General features: G+C 41.4%; 1 protein-coding gene and 1 long non-coding RNA gene across 3 annotated transcripts in view; one reads left to right on the top strand and one right to left on the bottom strand.

Annotated features, from left to right (window-relative positions):
* Nucleotides 1-11,004, top strand: part of LOC110071838 (protein mono-ADP-ribosyltransferase PARP14) — a 29,039-nt gene extending 18,035 nt beyond the window's left edge. For both annotated transcript variants that reach the window (XM_020779569.3, XM_078392886.1), the window contains exons 13-17: nt 3,186-3,392; nt 3,497-4,093; nt 6,004-6,143; nt 8,758-8,932; nt 9,853-11,004. In XM_020779569.3, coding sequence (XP_020635228.3) covers nt 3,186-3,392; nt 3,497-4,093; nt 6,004-6,143; nt 8,758-8,932; nt 9,853-10,139 — 1,406 coding nt within the window. In that variant the 3' untranslated portion in view covers nt 10,140-11,004. The remainder of the gene's footprint in view (nt 1-3,185; nt 3,393-3,496; nt 4,094-6,003; nt 6,144-8,757; nt 8,933-9,852) is intronic.
* Nucleotides 11,005-11,531: 527 nt separating this feature from the next.
* Nucleotides 11,532-12,853, bottom strand: LOC144589296 (uncharacterized). The gene is made up of 2 exons (XR_013545347.1): nt 12,499-12,853; nt 11,532-11,800 (listed from the first exon to the last, which is right to left on the bottom strand). It is a non-coding gene; the product is annotated as an uncharacterized LOC144589296 (long non-coding RNA).
* Between the last annotated feature and the right edge of the window lie 3,335 nt (nt 12,854-16,188).

The following is a 16,188-nucleotide window of genomic DNA, read 5'->3' as shown; positions in this document are numbered from 1 at the left end:
TTAAAGTTTTTTGACTGAAATTTTTTAAATCATCTGCACAATATGTATGGCTTTAAAGAGCACTTAATAAACCTTTTGTAAACCAAATTTGACTTTGTTCTGATTGTTATTGCCCATAGGAACGCATTAATTAGATTTCATTCCTATGGGAAAATGCGTTTCGCAAGATGAATTTTTCGCAAGACAACATTAACTGTGGAATGAATTAAATTCATCTTGCGAGGCACCACTGTACTCCACTGCTTTACCAGCTTATCAACAACCTCCATTTCGACATCACCGAGACACTGGCTCTGATATAGATGATCCTTGATATCCACCTGGTCCATGAACACTTGTTCTGTCCCTCTATCGATGCACAGTTTCCTTCACCTGATGGAACCAAGCCATTGAACTCGTCATCACTATGACCCCAAGTTCGACACCGACCTGCAACCATATCAAACGATGCCCATGGGCACTTGGATGACATCTCTCGGTATCGAAAATCCTCAACATTGACAAATGCCCATGGACATGCCACCTCCATCAACATTGAGCCACAAACATCAATTCTGTGACACTCAACCTATCAGTACCAAAGTTGATCAACAATCTGTCAACTCCCGACGTAATCCCGGTTATTCCAATCATGGATCCAGACCTCAGACACAATATTACTTACCTCACTGAATCCGACTTTATTGATGCCAGCCCACCGTCACCAACGGAAGACTTCCAAACTTGTGCCTAACTTATGATCCAGATGGCTAGGTCTCTCAATCTCCAAATCCTCCAGCCTTCGACAGAACTGGCCGATCATCTATACGATCCAATCTCTAAAGATACAACTACTCCAGTACACATCTTGATGCTTCTGTCTCTACTTGCCACCGCTCGATCTTGGACAAAACCAGCCTCTTCCCATACCATATCTGTCCGAATCGATAACCTCTGCAGAGTCCATGATTCTGGAGCTCTATTTCTTCAAAAGCAACTAGCTCCAATCTCTATTTTTGTCGAAGCCTCACAATCCAGATTTCGACATCGACAAACCCTCATACCACCAAATAAAGACAGTAGAAGGCTTGAGTCAATGGGAAGGTGGCTTTATTCATCAGCAGCATTCCACCGTGCATGTCGCTAACTACCAGGGAGCTGTGGGTGCATATCAATATTTCCTTTGGGACAATATGTCAACTTTTACCAGAATATAAAAAAGTACTTGCCCATACCTTTCAACAAGAAGGTCTTTCTGTTACCAAACAACAGATGCTTTCTTCTAGGCACATGGCAGACACCACAGCAAAGTCAATAGCCACTTCAGTAGCCTTACATCATTTCTCTTGGGTAAGGACAGCTGGCCTGGCTGAGGAAGCCCACGCACGTATCAGAGACCTTCCATTCGATGGGGGCAGGCCTCGTTAATGCTGAAACCGATGATATTTTGGAAAATGTGCAAAAGAAAAAATCAGCAGCTAGACGTTGGGGAATTATCCATCATACCAAAACCGCTCCTAACAAAATCGATGGAGACGACCGACCATACAACTCATATCAAAAATTCCAACATGATCCTCCAAAACAAACATCTTATATACCCTATTTCAGAAATCAAAGAAACAAAGCCTGCCAACAACCCATTATTAGGCTTAACGATTGTAAGTCCAAACATCACATTTGACACTCCCATAACTGAGATTGCACACCAATCCACCCATCCTGCTTTCTGGAAACACCTACCTGTCTGGGAATCCATCACTACAGATGCCCGGGGACTGTCCATCATCTGCGACAGCTACCGCATCCATTTCTTCCAACTTCCTCCGGCAACACATGTCATCACTCCACCATCTCCAACCCTACAAGAGGAACTAAGAAATTTACTCCTCAAAGATGCCATACAACCTGTCTCAGAACACAACAAAGAGTTTTTTTCTCTTGCTATATCACTGTACCCTCTCCGCCATAGTTTCTTATCAGCCCCCTAACTCTCTGGCAGCTGATTTCTTCAAGCATCCCCCATTGAAACGTTTTCTTAAAGGTCTATCTCATATCTACCCAGACACCCGCCCGCCTTCCCTGCAATGGTCACTAACCCTAGTACTGCAACAACTTACTAGAGTTCCTTTCGAGCCTTTAGCTTCAACTAATCTATGGCTACTTATCTTTAAAACAGTTTTCCTCGTCGCCATCACCTCAGCTCGACGAGCTAGTGATTCAGCGGCCTTACTATCCTTATTTACAGTTTTTTTCTGGGCAAAGTCAAACTATCCATAGATATTTCTTTCCTCCCCAAAGTTGTATCTCAGTTCCTTTTCTCGCAGCTGTTTATCCTTCCTTCCTTCTTCCTGTCACCATGCATAACTCAAAATTTTTTGACTCCTCCATACTTTAGAGTTTAGATATTAGGTGACCCCTTGCCTTTTATGTCCAACGCACCCAACCTTTCAGGTGTTCACCTCGACTTTTCATCAGTCACCAACCACCTACTAAAGGTCACCAGGTGATGTCTCAAACCATATCTAGATGGGTCACTTCAACCATTCACCTCGCGTATCAGCTGGCATGCAAACCAGTCCTGAAGGTGATTCGCCTTCACTCCACCAGAGTAATGGTGACCTCTGCGCCATTCCTACACAGCATACATCTTTGGGATATTTGTGCCTCTTCCACCTGGGCATAGCCATCCACTTTCATCCGGCATTATAAACTTGATCTCTGGCAGAAGTCTGATGCAGCCTTTGGACATGCTATTCTAGCCTCTACCTTGGCATGAGACCTTATCTCTGGGTGAGACAGCTTTTTTGTCACCCAGAGTGTGATTCACAGAGGCCACGAAGAAGAACGACAGGCTACCCACCTGTAATTGTAGTTCTTTGAGTGCACCTCTGTGATTCACACATCCTGCCCATTCTCCCCACTGTCACGCCATTGTGCTTAATGTAGTGGCGGTTGACACAACTGAGGGGGGAGCCTTGGTGCCAGGGTACTTACTTGAGGGGGAAGGGGCCTTATTCTAAGGAGTTTTTTTTTTTGCTACCGCAGAAGCTCTAGAACTTTCCGATCAGGCTCCACCCAGTCACAGATCACCCAGGGTGTAAATAACAGAGGTCTACTCAAAGAACTACAACTTGTTGTTTTTAAACATTCTTCGTCTACAATGCATTCATTTATTTTTAACTCTGTTGCCACATTCAATGCAGGTCAAGCGCAGAAGAGTCCTGAAAATGCAGCCGAGGACATGATGAGTGCAATTGCTGACTTTGCTGGCAAAGAATCCCCACAACATTTGAAAACTATTAAGATTATTATATTTCAGCCACATTTGCAGAATGCCTTTTATACTTGTATGAAAAAGAGAGAAGGTGTTGCGTTGCCCTCTTCAGAATCCATGATCTCTAAGTTAATATGTAAGCTCAGAATATTAGTTATCTTCTATGCCTCCAGCAATCTTTTTTCCCAGTGTTTTCCATTTTTAACATATTTACAAAATTTTTCTTCTTTTTGTTTAAAGCAACTGTAACTCGTAGAGTTGAAAAGAAACGTCTTTTGGTTTTGAAGAAAAAAGTTGAGATGGCAGTGTTTGAAATCTGCGGTGAAAACAGAAAAAATGTGGCAGACACTGAATCCTGGTTAAAAAAGTTGATTCTTCAAGAGCAGTCAGAAAGTCACATCACTGACGAATTGATTAGCATGTTTGATGACGCTGAAGTAGAGAAACTGAATGAGCTCCAGAAAAGACTACGTATTGCCATTCAGCTGGAGAGAGAACAATCTCCTCCTTTCATTCTGGTATCCGGCATTCCCCGTGACATTCTGACGGCTTCCACTGAAATTCAGAACTTGATTAAGAGACTGAAAGCTGACCAAGAAAAGAAATCCAAGGCAGAACTTGTTACGAATCTGGTTGAGTGGCAGTATTGTGCACATGGGGATACATATAAACCTTTTGACATTCTAACCAATCTCCATTTAGAAGATGCAAGAATTTGTAATAAGAAACCTATAAGTGTCCAGATTAATGGAAAGAGCTACAAGGTTGACGTTAAAAACATGTGTGCTGATGGTCAAGGAAGAAGTGTACCCATTAAGCGCATTGTAAAGGACGAAGGTAGGAGGGCTTTCAAATGCGAAGAACTTGGTTAATGCAGCTGGTTAGCATTAGCATAAATACCCCCTTGCATCTCAATCCACAGAGCTTTAAAATGTTTTTGATAAACATTATTTGTGTTATATTTCCTACTTACGCTGCTGCTTTGCACTTTTTCCATTGACTCAACAGCTTAATTTCATTTAATCTTCTTCCTAAAGGCACGTGTGAATTCATGTTGGAGGAATTTGCAAGAGGGGACAGTTTTATATTTAATGTTTGATGGAAGCATCAACGTGCATGCACCAGACGAAACTTTTTAAAAAAAATTTAAAAGGAATAAATGGCCCGCTTGTACGGGCTGAGCAAGGCCCTGAGAGCTGGAGTCACATTTGGGGGTGCAAGACGTGCTCACTGAAGTTTGAATTTGCAGTAGTGAGTGTATTTTTACAGCATGACAAGCCAGGTTGTGTGGGAAACCTCACATGTCCCAAAAAAGCAGCATGCTAGTACATGCTGCTTAGTTACTCCCCCTAGCCGTGGGAGTGGCCAAAGAAGACATGGAGCTTTACTCTTTTAGATTGTCATGTCATCTGGCAACAGAGATTGGTTCCCTTCTCAAGTTTGTTCCCTTCCAAAGAAGAATACAGTGATGCCCCGCTCAATGACAATAATCCGTTCCGTTAAAATCGCTGTTAAGCAATATCATCGTCAAGCAAAAGTAAAAAAAACCCATTGAAATGCATTGAAAACTATTCAGTGCATTCCAGTGGGTGAAATACCTCATCGTAAAGCGACGATCTTCCATAGGGGAAGCCATTTTCGATCGCTGTCTTCTGGAAATAGGTCTGGAAAACAGCGGGCGGCCATTTTGAAAACCTGATGATCAGCAAAAAACTGGTTCCTGAAGCAGGGAACCGATCGTCATCAAACCAAAAAAAAAATCCCATTGAATCGTCATTTTACGATTGCAAAAAACTAATATAGCGATTTCGTTGTTTAATGGGGTTGTCGTGAAGCGGGGCACCACTAAGCTTGCTTCATCTTCTTAGTTTTTGGAAAGGGCAAAGAAGAGTAGAGATGCTGCCTGCTACCAGATGTTGTGCTAAACCAACTCCCAAGCAAAGCTCCATGACTTGTTTAACTGTGTGTTCTGCAGTAAAGAAAAATCAAGCAATGTTTATTTCTGGATTTCTGGCCCACAAAGTGTAGAAGCTGCTGGTGTTGTTCTTCAGAACATTATTTTGTTAAAGTTGGGCTTAAAGGATACTGTTGGCTGATGCTTTGTAAAAGCCCCATGTGAAAACTGGAAAAATTGCTATGTATTCCTAATGAGATGAACATCAGTGCAAGTGCAGGCAGCCAGCATTTCTGGTGGTCTGTTGCCTGATATGGTTGAAAATTTGAATTCAAAATTGACCAGATTGCACTAGCACCAACGACCATACCACTATCATTAGTTTTTTATTTGTAACATTTTTGTGTGCTTACATTTCTTGCTGTTCAGACAAGCCAGTAGGATTAGAGAGTGAGTGGATTAAATCCATCTAGAATGATGTTTGGCCCTGATGCAAAGGTCATGTGATCAGTACTTGCAAATGAATGTTCTATGATTCAGCCTGTGTTTATTTACTGGGCCATAGTTAATCCACTTCCAGTAGTTTTGTTCCAGTTCTGTCTGTGGAGCCCAGCTCAATTGTGTCCCTCTTTCTGGTCTAGGCTGTGGTGCTTCCACTGACTTTTTCTCCACACCCTTGTTATAAAAGTCTGAGCCTGCAGCTGGAATGGGTGTAATAGCAGTTGTTGAAGTGGAGCAAGAGGCAGTCCCATAGCCAAGATCTCCCAAGTCCCAGTGGTTTGAACGCTACTTCTTGTGCAGAGCCCCAATTTTGAATGGTTTTACATTATTTAACACCGTATTTACTCTACAGGTACTGGCGAACTTCCTCCAAATTGGGAAGATATGAAAGGAAGCCATGTCAAAGTTGTTTTGCTACAGCCCACAACCCAGGAATATCAACATGTGGAAACAGCATTCCGGACAAGGTGCCCAACACAGAGAATAGAAAAGGTAGCGTGCAGTAGAAATGATGAACATTGTCATTGGGGGGGGGGGGGGTTTCATTAATTAAATTCCATGGAATGCTAATGGGAATATCTCTTTTGAACCAGTGCATGGTGGACAGTAGGTGGCTGCAAGCTGGCAATTTATAAGCATGTGAAATAAACAAAGGGAGGTTTTGTATGTGTTAAAATGCAGTGCCGTAAAGCATATGGTTGTTGTCATACATTCATTCATTCATTCATTCATAAAACACTTAAATTATTCTGTGCAGCCTACACAAATTGAGCGGTAAGACTTCTCTTATGCAAAGACCTGCAATTTAAATGGACTGCTATGAAAGTCTTAATATTCAGTCCTTATTACCTAATATATCTGTGGGAGTAAAGCAGACATGTGGAAGAAAAAGAGAAGGACAGAAAATGCTGCAATAGTTAAGAATCTCTCCTCCCTCTCTGTATTCCTTTCCAAGGGGTCTTAATTCTCCAAACAGTTGCTAAGGTATAATTTTAACTAAAACTAAAGTTTCCCCAAGTCAGCCATGGCAGTTTGAAACTTACTTCTGTCTGTGGAGCTTGCCAAACCACTACTAAACATTAACACCCTTACTGAATCTCTGTCGCCGACTTTTCCCTCTCCCTTCCATCCACTCGCCCCCTTGATATTTATCTTTATTTTGATTCCTGGAAATGCCACTTCCCCCAGAGCTTGGGAAAGTAAGTTTTTCAAGCCAAGCTTTCTGAGCCTGGTCTTCTTGCATGTGATTGGATATTAATTTATTTTCTTAGCAAGTCAAGTATTTATTTGTTTATTGTTTATTTTATTAAAAATAAGTTTATCCCACCTTTCTCCTTGTAAAGAACCCAAGGCAGCTTACATCATTAAAAAGACAATATGTAGGAGCTAAAAACAATATGTATACAAATACTAAAAAAGAAATAAGAAGATGTTACATTAAAAAACAGTAATAAAATCGGTAAAACAACAGAGGACAACTATTCATTTAAAAGCCTCTCTCAAGCCATTCGTTATTAAGGGAAAGCCTGCCTGAACAGAAAGGTTTTTGCCTGCTTGTAGGATAGCAGTGATGGGGCCAAGCTGCTTGGGTAGGAATTGTTTCAATTTTGATTTTTGCAATACTAGGATTTCTCCAAAGAATCATACGCGAGGAGTGGGTCATTTGGGTTGCTTTGAATTTCAACCCAGCATTCCTCAAGCAGAATTCTGGGAGTCGCTGCCCACAGGCACACACCTACAGATGTGTGCACACACCTGTATGTCAGTCGCCGAGAACAGGTCCTGTTTGAGGCCTACTACCTACAGAAAAAGGAGACCGCTTCAGTGTTTCCTGGGGGATCTAGGTCTCTGTGTTAGGTGTAGACTTGCTACCCTTTAGGCTCTGTTTAGGACATTCTCACAGGACATCCTATGCCTCCCATAAAGACCTGGCCATCCCAAAAGCACTGGGTCGGTTCCTTCCTCCCTCCCTCCCTCCCTCCCTCCCTCCTTGGAAAAACAGTTTGGAAAAGAGGAGCCATTCCAAGTGAATGAAATGCGGGCAGGAGCTTCCAGGAAAAAAACGGTACACCCCTACCATGCACGCTGGCCCATGTAAAGCAAGTTGGAACCCCACCATGAAAAAAAGAGAGAAATAAAAACTTGGATGGCCTCAAGCAGTTTATTAGTAAAGCTGATAAAATGAGGGAAAAGAGAAATGTGCCTTTTGAAATTCTAGCAGCAGCTTTTCTTGTCACATAGGGAAACCAGGCACGTTGTCATAGGACGTTGCGTCTCATTGGACTTTCCTTGAATACATGTTTCCTCCTGAGCCACTCCTGGCTTGATACTGAGGGAATGGATTGGGCCATAGGATGCTTTCTGGAAGGCATGACCCCAAACAGCAGTGCGTCTGATGGGCTGGAATTCTTGAAATAAACTTACTGATGTTCAAAGCATAGAAAGCAAGTACTGAGGGCAGGAGACCTTTTAACCCATACAAAACTGAGCTGTGTTCCCTACTTGATGTTAGTTGAATAACAAACACATGGTTGGCAACAGCACACTTGGCATCAGGAAACAGCAGGTCAAGGAGGGTACATAATTTTTCTGTGCCTGCCAAACCTCTCCTGCAGTCCTTCACCTCGCACCGTTTCTCTTTAGTTATGTTTATTTACACTCTCGGGTCCTGATTGAGAAAAACTATGACAAAAACTTAAGGGGATAGATTGCCAGATGAGAGAAGGCCTGAAGCTTCTTGCTCTCTATTCCTGTTACTTGCTTCAGAATCCTGAATCTTCTTCGTCAAACATGGGATGTGTAGTCTTTGTGTTTGTAAGTGACCTAATGTGTAGTCTTTTGCTTACTATTACAACCATATTTGCAGCATTTTCATAACCTTTCATTGGCTTGTTGTTTGAAATCAGTTTTCCTAATTAGGTGGCGAGTGCTCTAGTGCTGGAGGCACTCAAGAGAAGACTGGACAACCACCTGTCAGATCTGCTTTGATTTGGATTCCTGCATTGAGCAGGGGGTTGGTCTTGATGGCCTCAGAGGCCCCTTCCAACTCTATGATTCTATGAGCCTATGATTTCTAAGTATTGCCTTTTGTACTTATTACTTTTAGATTGAAAGGGTACAGAATCCTTACCTCTGGAGACTCTACCAAGTGAAAAAGAAAGAGCTAGATAAAAAGAATGGCCATACAAATAATGAGAAGCTCCTCTTCCATGGGACTCCTGGCTCATCATTGTCCCAAATTAACCATACTGGATTTAATCGCAGTTACGCTGGAAAGAATGGTACGTTGTGGAGAAAACTGAGTAACATATAGTAGGTGCTATAACATTTGGGTGCAGTCCAGTGGCTATTTGGCCTGCTGCTTGTCCACTGTGGGGATGAGTTGGTTCGCTGCCTTTTCCAGCACTCAGGGGACATAATGGCTAAAGCAAACCAGCCCATCCTCAGAGCATATCTACCCACACCATTCTGAACCCCTATCAGGGGGTTCTAATTTTTTGATACAATTATGATCGCTCTGGTTTGGTCCGTTTCCAGTGAGTGTGATTGCTGGAAACAGAACAAAAGCGAGCCTTGCAGCTGTCAAGGCTCCTTCAGCTGTCAATTTACTATATTGTAAAGTGGCTTAAGAAGAGAGCCACGACAAGATGCTAGCAAATTAAACACATCCTTTGTTTTCTCTGTGGAGGGAGGGAAGGGAACTGGTTTTTTTTAAGACTCTTATTTCAGTGGATATTTGTTTCACCAATTTAAAAAACCACACACTGAGAGGCACACCGACAACCAAATCAGGCAGGCTCTCAACTAGACCTTTAAAAGAAAAGCAATGGAAAAAAATATTTTGTCTTTTTTTTTAATGGTCCAACACACACTTAATTTTTTTTCATTTCTTCAGCCCCTTCAAAGAGCTGAGTAAGTGATTAATTTGCCAGGAAGGCTGTTGGCAGACCAAATAGGGTTGCTTGAGTTCTGCCATTTGATTGTGACTATTACACAAAATGGGATACTCACCCTATTTAGCCTGATACAGCTTGCTCCTTTCTGATTGTGTAGATAAGCCCTCAGTGCTTTTCAGGTTCATCATTGCAAGTTTGTGACAATGCAATATACCTTTGAATATATAAAATAATATGTGCATATTTAAAATGTCCGAACATTCATCTCTCTCTCTCTCTCTCTCTCTCTTTCTCAATGCTTTCAGCTGCAGCAATTGGAAATGGGACCTATTTTGCTGTACATGCAGACTATTCTGCACAAGATGTATATTCAACACCAGATACTAATGGTAGAAAATTCATGTACTTTGCTCGGGTTCTCACTGGTGATTATTGTCGTGGAAATCACGGACTCATCACTCCACCAGCAAAAAACACGGGAGGTTTTGACCTATACGACAGTGTGGCTGACAACATGAAAAATCCAATGATGTTTGTCATATTTTCTGATGCCCAGGCCTATCCAGAATATCTTATTACTTTCAGAAAATAACTAGAATTTTGATACTTAAAGAATAGTCTTGTTCGTCACCTTCAAACACATTAAACCTGAATAAAAATAGTTAGAACAAGTGATATATTGGGCTTGCCCCTTGATTACCTTTTGGGCTAATCGATTCTGCTGTGCCTTTTAAAATGGCTAAAATAATGTTGGGTAAGTCCCCTGAGGCCAACACCATTGATTTATAGTACAGAACCAAAGGGAAGAAGTTGAAATTTGAAAGTTTTGAGATGTGTAATTATACCATGGAGTGGAGCCTGGCTGCATGTGAAAATTGGCCCCAGACTCCTGAAGTTCATCAAGTGCTGAATTAGATCAGTGTGTGCATTGCAGTCTTATAAAGGCAATGAACAAATAAGCATGCAGACAGACTATAAAATCTGCTTTTCCCTCCACTGTGTTTCTTAGGGTATTCTTATCAGTTTGGCTTGGAAGTATATACTAAACCTAGATATTTGTTTTGGAAATACCACACTATTCCAGAAGGGAAAGAAGAAGGCTAGTGTGTGTGTTGAGGGCAGTTGCGGGGGGGGGGGGTATCTTATTTATAGTATTTCACTTCTTTTTCAATGGCAACTATGCCTGCCCAAACCATTCTTCCCAAGCCTCTGTCCCGTGGTTTTGCTCGTGTTTACCTACATGTATAGCCATACCTATCATTACTCCTGGAAGAGTCTCAGGGAATTCTGACTTTTCACCACAGTGCCTCTGAAAATTCTCTTCATTCTTACTGTGATGTATTTGTATTTTCTCCATTTTTAGGCTTCTGCAAACCATTATTCTCATGTGTTTAGAATGTAGGAAGAGAGAATAGTCAATTTAAAAAAAGATTAACAAATAAAAGCATTTACTTGTCTTCTGTCTACTCTGCCAGCTTTTACTGTTCTGGAAATCTGTAGCTATCCTCAGTATATGTTGATTACTGAGCTTTTTAGCACCATGATTAAACTGCAGTCCTGGAGCCAAAACTCTGATGACCTGGTTTCAGTCCCAAGTAGCCAGCCCAAGGTTCACTCAACCGTCCATCTTTCTGAGGTCAGTAAATTGAGTACCCATCTCACAGGTATAGGGAGCAATGCGTAGCCTGCATAGTTAAATTGTGAACTGCCCAGAGAGTGCTTTAACCACTATGGGGTAGTATATGTGCAACATGCATAGAATTAATTAAGAATAAATCACCCTTCAATTATAGCAGGCACAGGCTATTCCGGTCAATCCAGGTGGGTAGGATTGCCACCTAACCAGGAAAACTACAGTTTGGACTGTTTCTGTGCTGCTGGCAGCAACCTGTCATTTAGAAGTAAGCAGATTTCAGAAACACTGGGATTTATCCCTTGCTAATGTCTTCAGGTCAAACCAATAGCACTTTAAAACATGGAAATGTTGCACTTGAGACAGAGTACTTTTAATGAACATCACAACAATCTCACAGATCAAGTTGAAATTTGAGGATTTAGGGAAACCATTTTGTATGGAAGTGAGAGGGTGTGAAAAAGCAGGAGTGCTTTTCTGCTTATGAGTGCTTCCAAGAGCCCATCTGCATGTCACGTTCATCCTATGAATGGTAACCCAATGCTCCTGTTGAAGGTCACTGTCAGACTCACAAGGCTGGTTAGTCACTGGTTAGTAGCTTCCGATAATCTCCTGGTAGCCTACAAAACAAATAGTACCAGCAAGTTTGATTTGTTTAGTGTGCGCATCAATAAAGAGAAGGATTTCCTTTGCTACCGCAGTTGTGTTAAAAATGGTAGAATGATTTTATAGATTATCACTTTTGTTTTATAAATTTAATTTTTAACTTTGCAGAGTGATAATTTTTTACTATTCACTCTTCATTCATAATTTCAAGCTGCTGGGATGTTTGTATTGCTTGTTTTTATACCCCTAAGCATCCTGAACAGAGCCTAGCAAGGGGTGTGATACACTAGCACTGTATTCCATTCCCCCACCCCAGCACAACAGGACTGTTGGTGGTTAAGCAGTACACCTCAGTATTACTGAGCAATGTGCCATTTATTCAGAGTAATGCTGTCTGAGCTCTGGTGCATAATGCTTCAAAGTTCAGAGAGGACCTGAAAACAAGTAAGGACACCTGTAGGAAGTGGAACAAAAGCCAGGCCACAAAAGAAAACTACAGACAGGTAGCAAAGAATTGCAAAGAGGACATTAAGAAGACAAAAGCTGAGAATGAGCTGAGGTTAGCAAAAGAGCTGAAAGCAATTAAAAAGCATTATTCAGATACATATGTAACAAAAGACAGGAAAGAAACAGTGACTCAGCTACTTTGCGAGCCTGTGAAAATGACAACAGATGTTGAAGTCAAGACAGAAGTGTTGGATGGATGAAGTACCAGATGATTGGAAGAGGGCTTCTATTGTCCCTGTCTTTCTTCAAAAAGGGGTATCCTGGGAATTACAGACTTCAACCTGACATCAATCCCAGGGAAAATTCTGGAGCTGATCATAAATTAGTTGCTCTGCAGGCACCTGGAAAACAATGCAGCAATAACTAGAAGCCAACACAGATTTGTCAAGAATAAATCTTACCTCATTTTTTGACTGGGTAACCTTCCTGGTAGATGATGGGAATGCTTAACTTCACCAAAGCTTTTGACAAAGTGCCCTGTGATACCCTGATTAGCAAAACAACTAGGTGTGAGCTGGATAGAGTAACTGTTGGGTTGGATACATGGTTACAGAATCATACTCATATACAGTGGTGCCTCACACAACGATGTTAATTGGTTCCAAAAAAAATCAACGTTGTGTGAAACATCGTTCTGTGAAACGCCATTTCCCATAGGAATGAACTGAAAACCGGTTAATCCGTTCCAATTGGAATTGATTGCCATCTTTAAGTGAAAAAACCCATAGGAAACATCGCTGAGTGAAACAATGTTTCCTCCATTGGAATGTATTGAAGCCGACTCAATACATTTCAATGGCTTTGCGAAGTCCTTTTTCGCTCCTGTAAAAGTGCCTTACAGTGTTTGGAACAGGTTTTAAATGCTTGCAATTGTTAGCCCACCTCCTGAACCCTGTGCAAACTTAATTTGATGTTGTTCTGAGTCGTCCTTAATTTTTAGTGATTTTTTGAATTTTCTCTCATTGGAATGTATTGAACTTTCCGTCCAATGCATTCCAATGACAGAAAATTCAAAAAATCACCAAAAATTAAGGACGACTCAGAACAACACCAAATTAAGTTTGTATAGGGTTCAGGAGGTGGGCTAACGATTGCAAGCATTTAAAACCTGTTCCAAACATTGTAAGGCACTTTTAAATAAGCAAAAACGGACATTGGAAAGGGCTCTTTGATCTCCATTTTCCTGCTTTTGAAGCTCTTTCCGATGTCCGTTTTCGCTCATTTAAAAGTGCCTTACAATGTTTGGAACAGGTTTTAAATGCTTGCAATCGTTAGCCCACCTCCTGAACCCTATGCAAACTTAATTTGGTGTTGTTCCGAGTCTTTAATTCTTGGTGATTTTTTGAATTTTCTCTCATTGGAATGCATTGAACTGTCCATTCAATTGATTTAAATGGGGAAAATAAAAAAATCACCAAAAATTAATGAAGACTCAGAACAAAACCAAATTAAGTTTGCACATGTTTCACAAGGTGCACTATGGAATCCAAGCATTTAAAACAGGTTTCAAACATTTTAAGACACTTTTAAATGAGCAAAAAGGGACATCGTTAAGTGAAATTCCCCCATAGAGAACATCGTTAAACGATGGGGGAAATTCCTCAAAAAAACCCATCGCTGTGTGAATTCATCGTTGTATGAAGCAATCGTTGTGCGAGGCACCACTGTATATAAATACAAATAAACCAAAGGCACAGTTGCCAGATTGGGCTTCTTGGCTCAGTAATACTACACACGAGAAGGATCTTGCAGCTGTTGTAGATCACAAGCTGAATATGAGCCAAGAATACAGTGCACCTGCAAATATATATATTTGGCTACCTAATCTCCATATTCAGTAAAGTACTAGTTCCCCTCTATTTGGCATTGATTAGACCTCATCTTGTGTACTGTGAAACAAATGCCGACTGATACAGCAGCAATGGGACCAATTGCCTTGGGAGGTGGTGAGTTCTCCAGCACTGGACAATTCAAGAGAAAGTTGGCCATCTGTCAGACTGTTTTGGCTTCCTGTATTGATTAGGGGGTTAGACTCAATGGCCTTACAGACTCCTTCTAACTCCATTATTCGGTGATTTTAGGATTTCCACATTTGTATGATTTAAAACTTCAATAAAAATGCACTTATTGAATGTTGGATTTAGAAAACTTAACCTTTACTCCCTACCTTACAGAAACAGCTCAGAAATATGCACCTCCTCCCATATAGCAACCTTCTGTGCAAAGAGCAAAAGTTCATTAAGTGCTTAAAGGTTGCACTTTAACTTCTGAGCGCACCACCTCTTGCTTTTTAAATATGGGCGTATACATCACGTAGACCAGGGCCAACACTATCAGCAGCAGATAAAAGATATTGTATAAGGAAAAAGCAGAAAATAGTTATTTTATATTTTAATTGCATTTTATTACTAGAGATGGAAAGAGGTGTGTGGGGGATTTCCTGGGGTTCATGCCAAAACAATGTGGCACTTTGTACTTTGACTTGAGTTAGGTAGGAAGGTGTCAGTAGATGCCCTGTCTCAGGCTGCAAAACCTCTTGTGGCAGCTGTTAGGGTCATTTGTGGATGTCACTTAAAGCAGGTACTGTTTCATTGGCTGGTGGGAGGAACCAGGAAGTTGTTGGATTTTAGTTCTGTCAGGCTTTGTTATTTAGTCACAGGGAGGAATTATGTGACTTGAAATTAATTTTGCTTCTGGGCGGGAACATATTCCCTAACCCTCTTTTAATACAAAGATGGTGTGTGCAGGCTCAAGAGCAAATTCAACCATGATTTTTGAGCTGGGAGCTATTTGGATAGTGGGGGATAATAAGGAGTATAAATAAACAAAGAAACTAGAAACTACAACTCAGACCCAAAAGAAGGTGTGGATGTTTGGTTTAAGAGTTAATGCCAACGGGTGAACAAAAGCATACAGTCTTTCCACTGTATATTGCATCTCTATCTTTCCTTCTCTCCAGAACAAGTGTGGAAGAACTGCACCAATTCTTAAAGCACTTAAAAAAAAAAAAGCTAGCTCATCCCAAACAGGCAAGTTCAGGCAATTAGATCAAGTGTCCCCTATGTTTTTCTAACTTGGTTTTGAAGACTGCTGAGGTAGAAGAGCTTTCCTTGATGGTCAAAATCCTGTAGCGCAGCTCCACCTGGACGAAAGAAATGAAATCATTATTAGCAGATTGTTGCTGATTGAAAACTTCCTTTTTCAATTTCAGAACAGACATGGTTCACATTCAATGAGACAAAGCTGCATGCATCCCAAAATTGAAAGAGTTTTCAATCAGCAGCACTCTGGCAAAGACAGTATCAGTCCCTGTTGCCCAGACAGAACCTTTCCAACTGTATTTCAGCCACTGCAACAACCCCACACATATCATAGAATGGTCGTAGTGTTGGAAGGGACCTTGGAAGTCTTCTAGTCCAAGGACGGAGAACTCATACCATCCCAGAAGATGGCTGCCCAGTCTTTTCTTGAAAACCCCCAGCGATGGGGCACCCACAGCATCAGGGGGCAAGCTGTTCCACTGCTTCATGGTTCTCACTGTCAGGGAATTCCTCCTTATTTCCAGGTTGGATCTCCCTCTGATGAGTTTCCACCCATTGGTTCTTGTCCTACCCTCGGGTGCAATGGAGAAGAAATCGATGCCCTCTTCCCTGTGGCAACGCTTCAGATACTGGAAGACCGCTATCATGTCTCCTCTCAGTCTTCTCTTCATTATGTTCAACATACCTAGTTCTTTTAGTTGTTCTTCATAGGATTTAGCCTCCAGTCCCCTTATCATCTTTGTTGCTCTTCTCTGCACCCCTTCCAGGGCCTCAGTACCTTTTTTTGGTATTGTGATGACGAGAACTGGACACAGCACTCCAAGTGTGGCCTCACCAATGCAGTATAGAGTGCT

This window comes from Pogona vitticeps, chromosome 1 (assembly GCF_051106095.1).
Source record: "Pogona vitticeps strain Pit_001003342236 chromosome 1, PviZW2.1, whole genome shotgun sequence".
Taxonomy (NCBI): domain Eukaryota; kingdom Metazoa; phylum Chordata; class Lepidosauria; order Squamata; family Agamidae; genus Pogona; species Pogona vitticeps.
The sequence above is the reverse complement of the archived record's forward strand: the minus strand, read 5'-3'. Positions and strand labels throughout refer to the sequence as shown.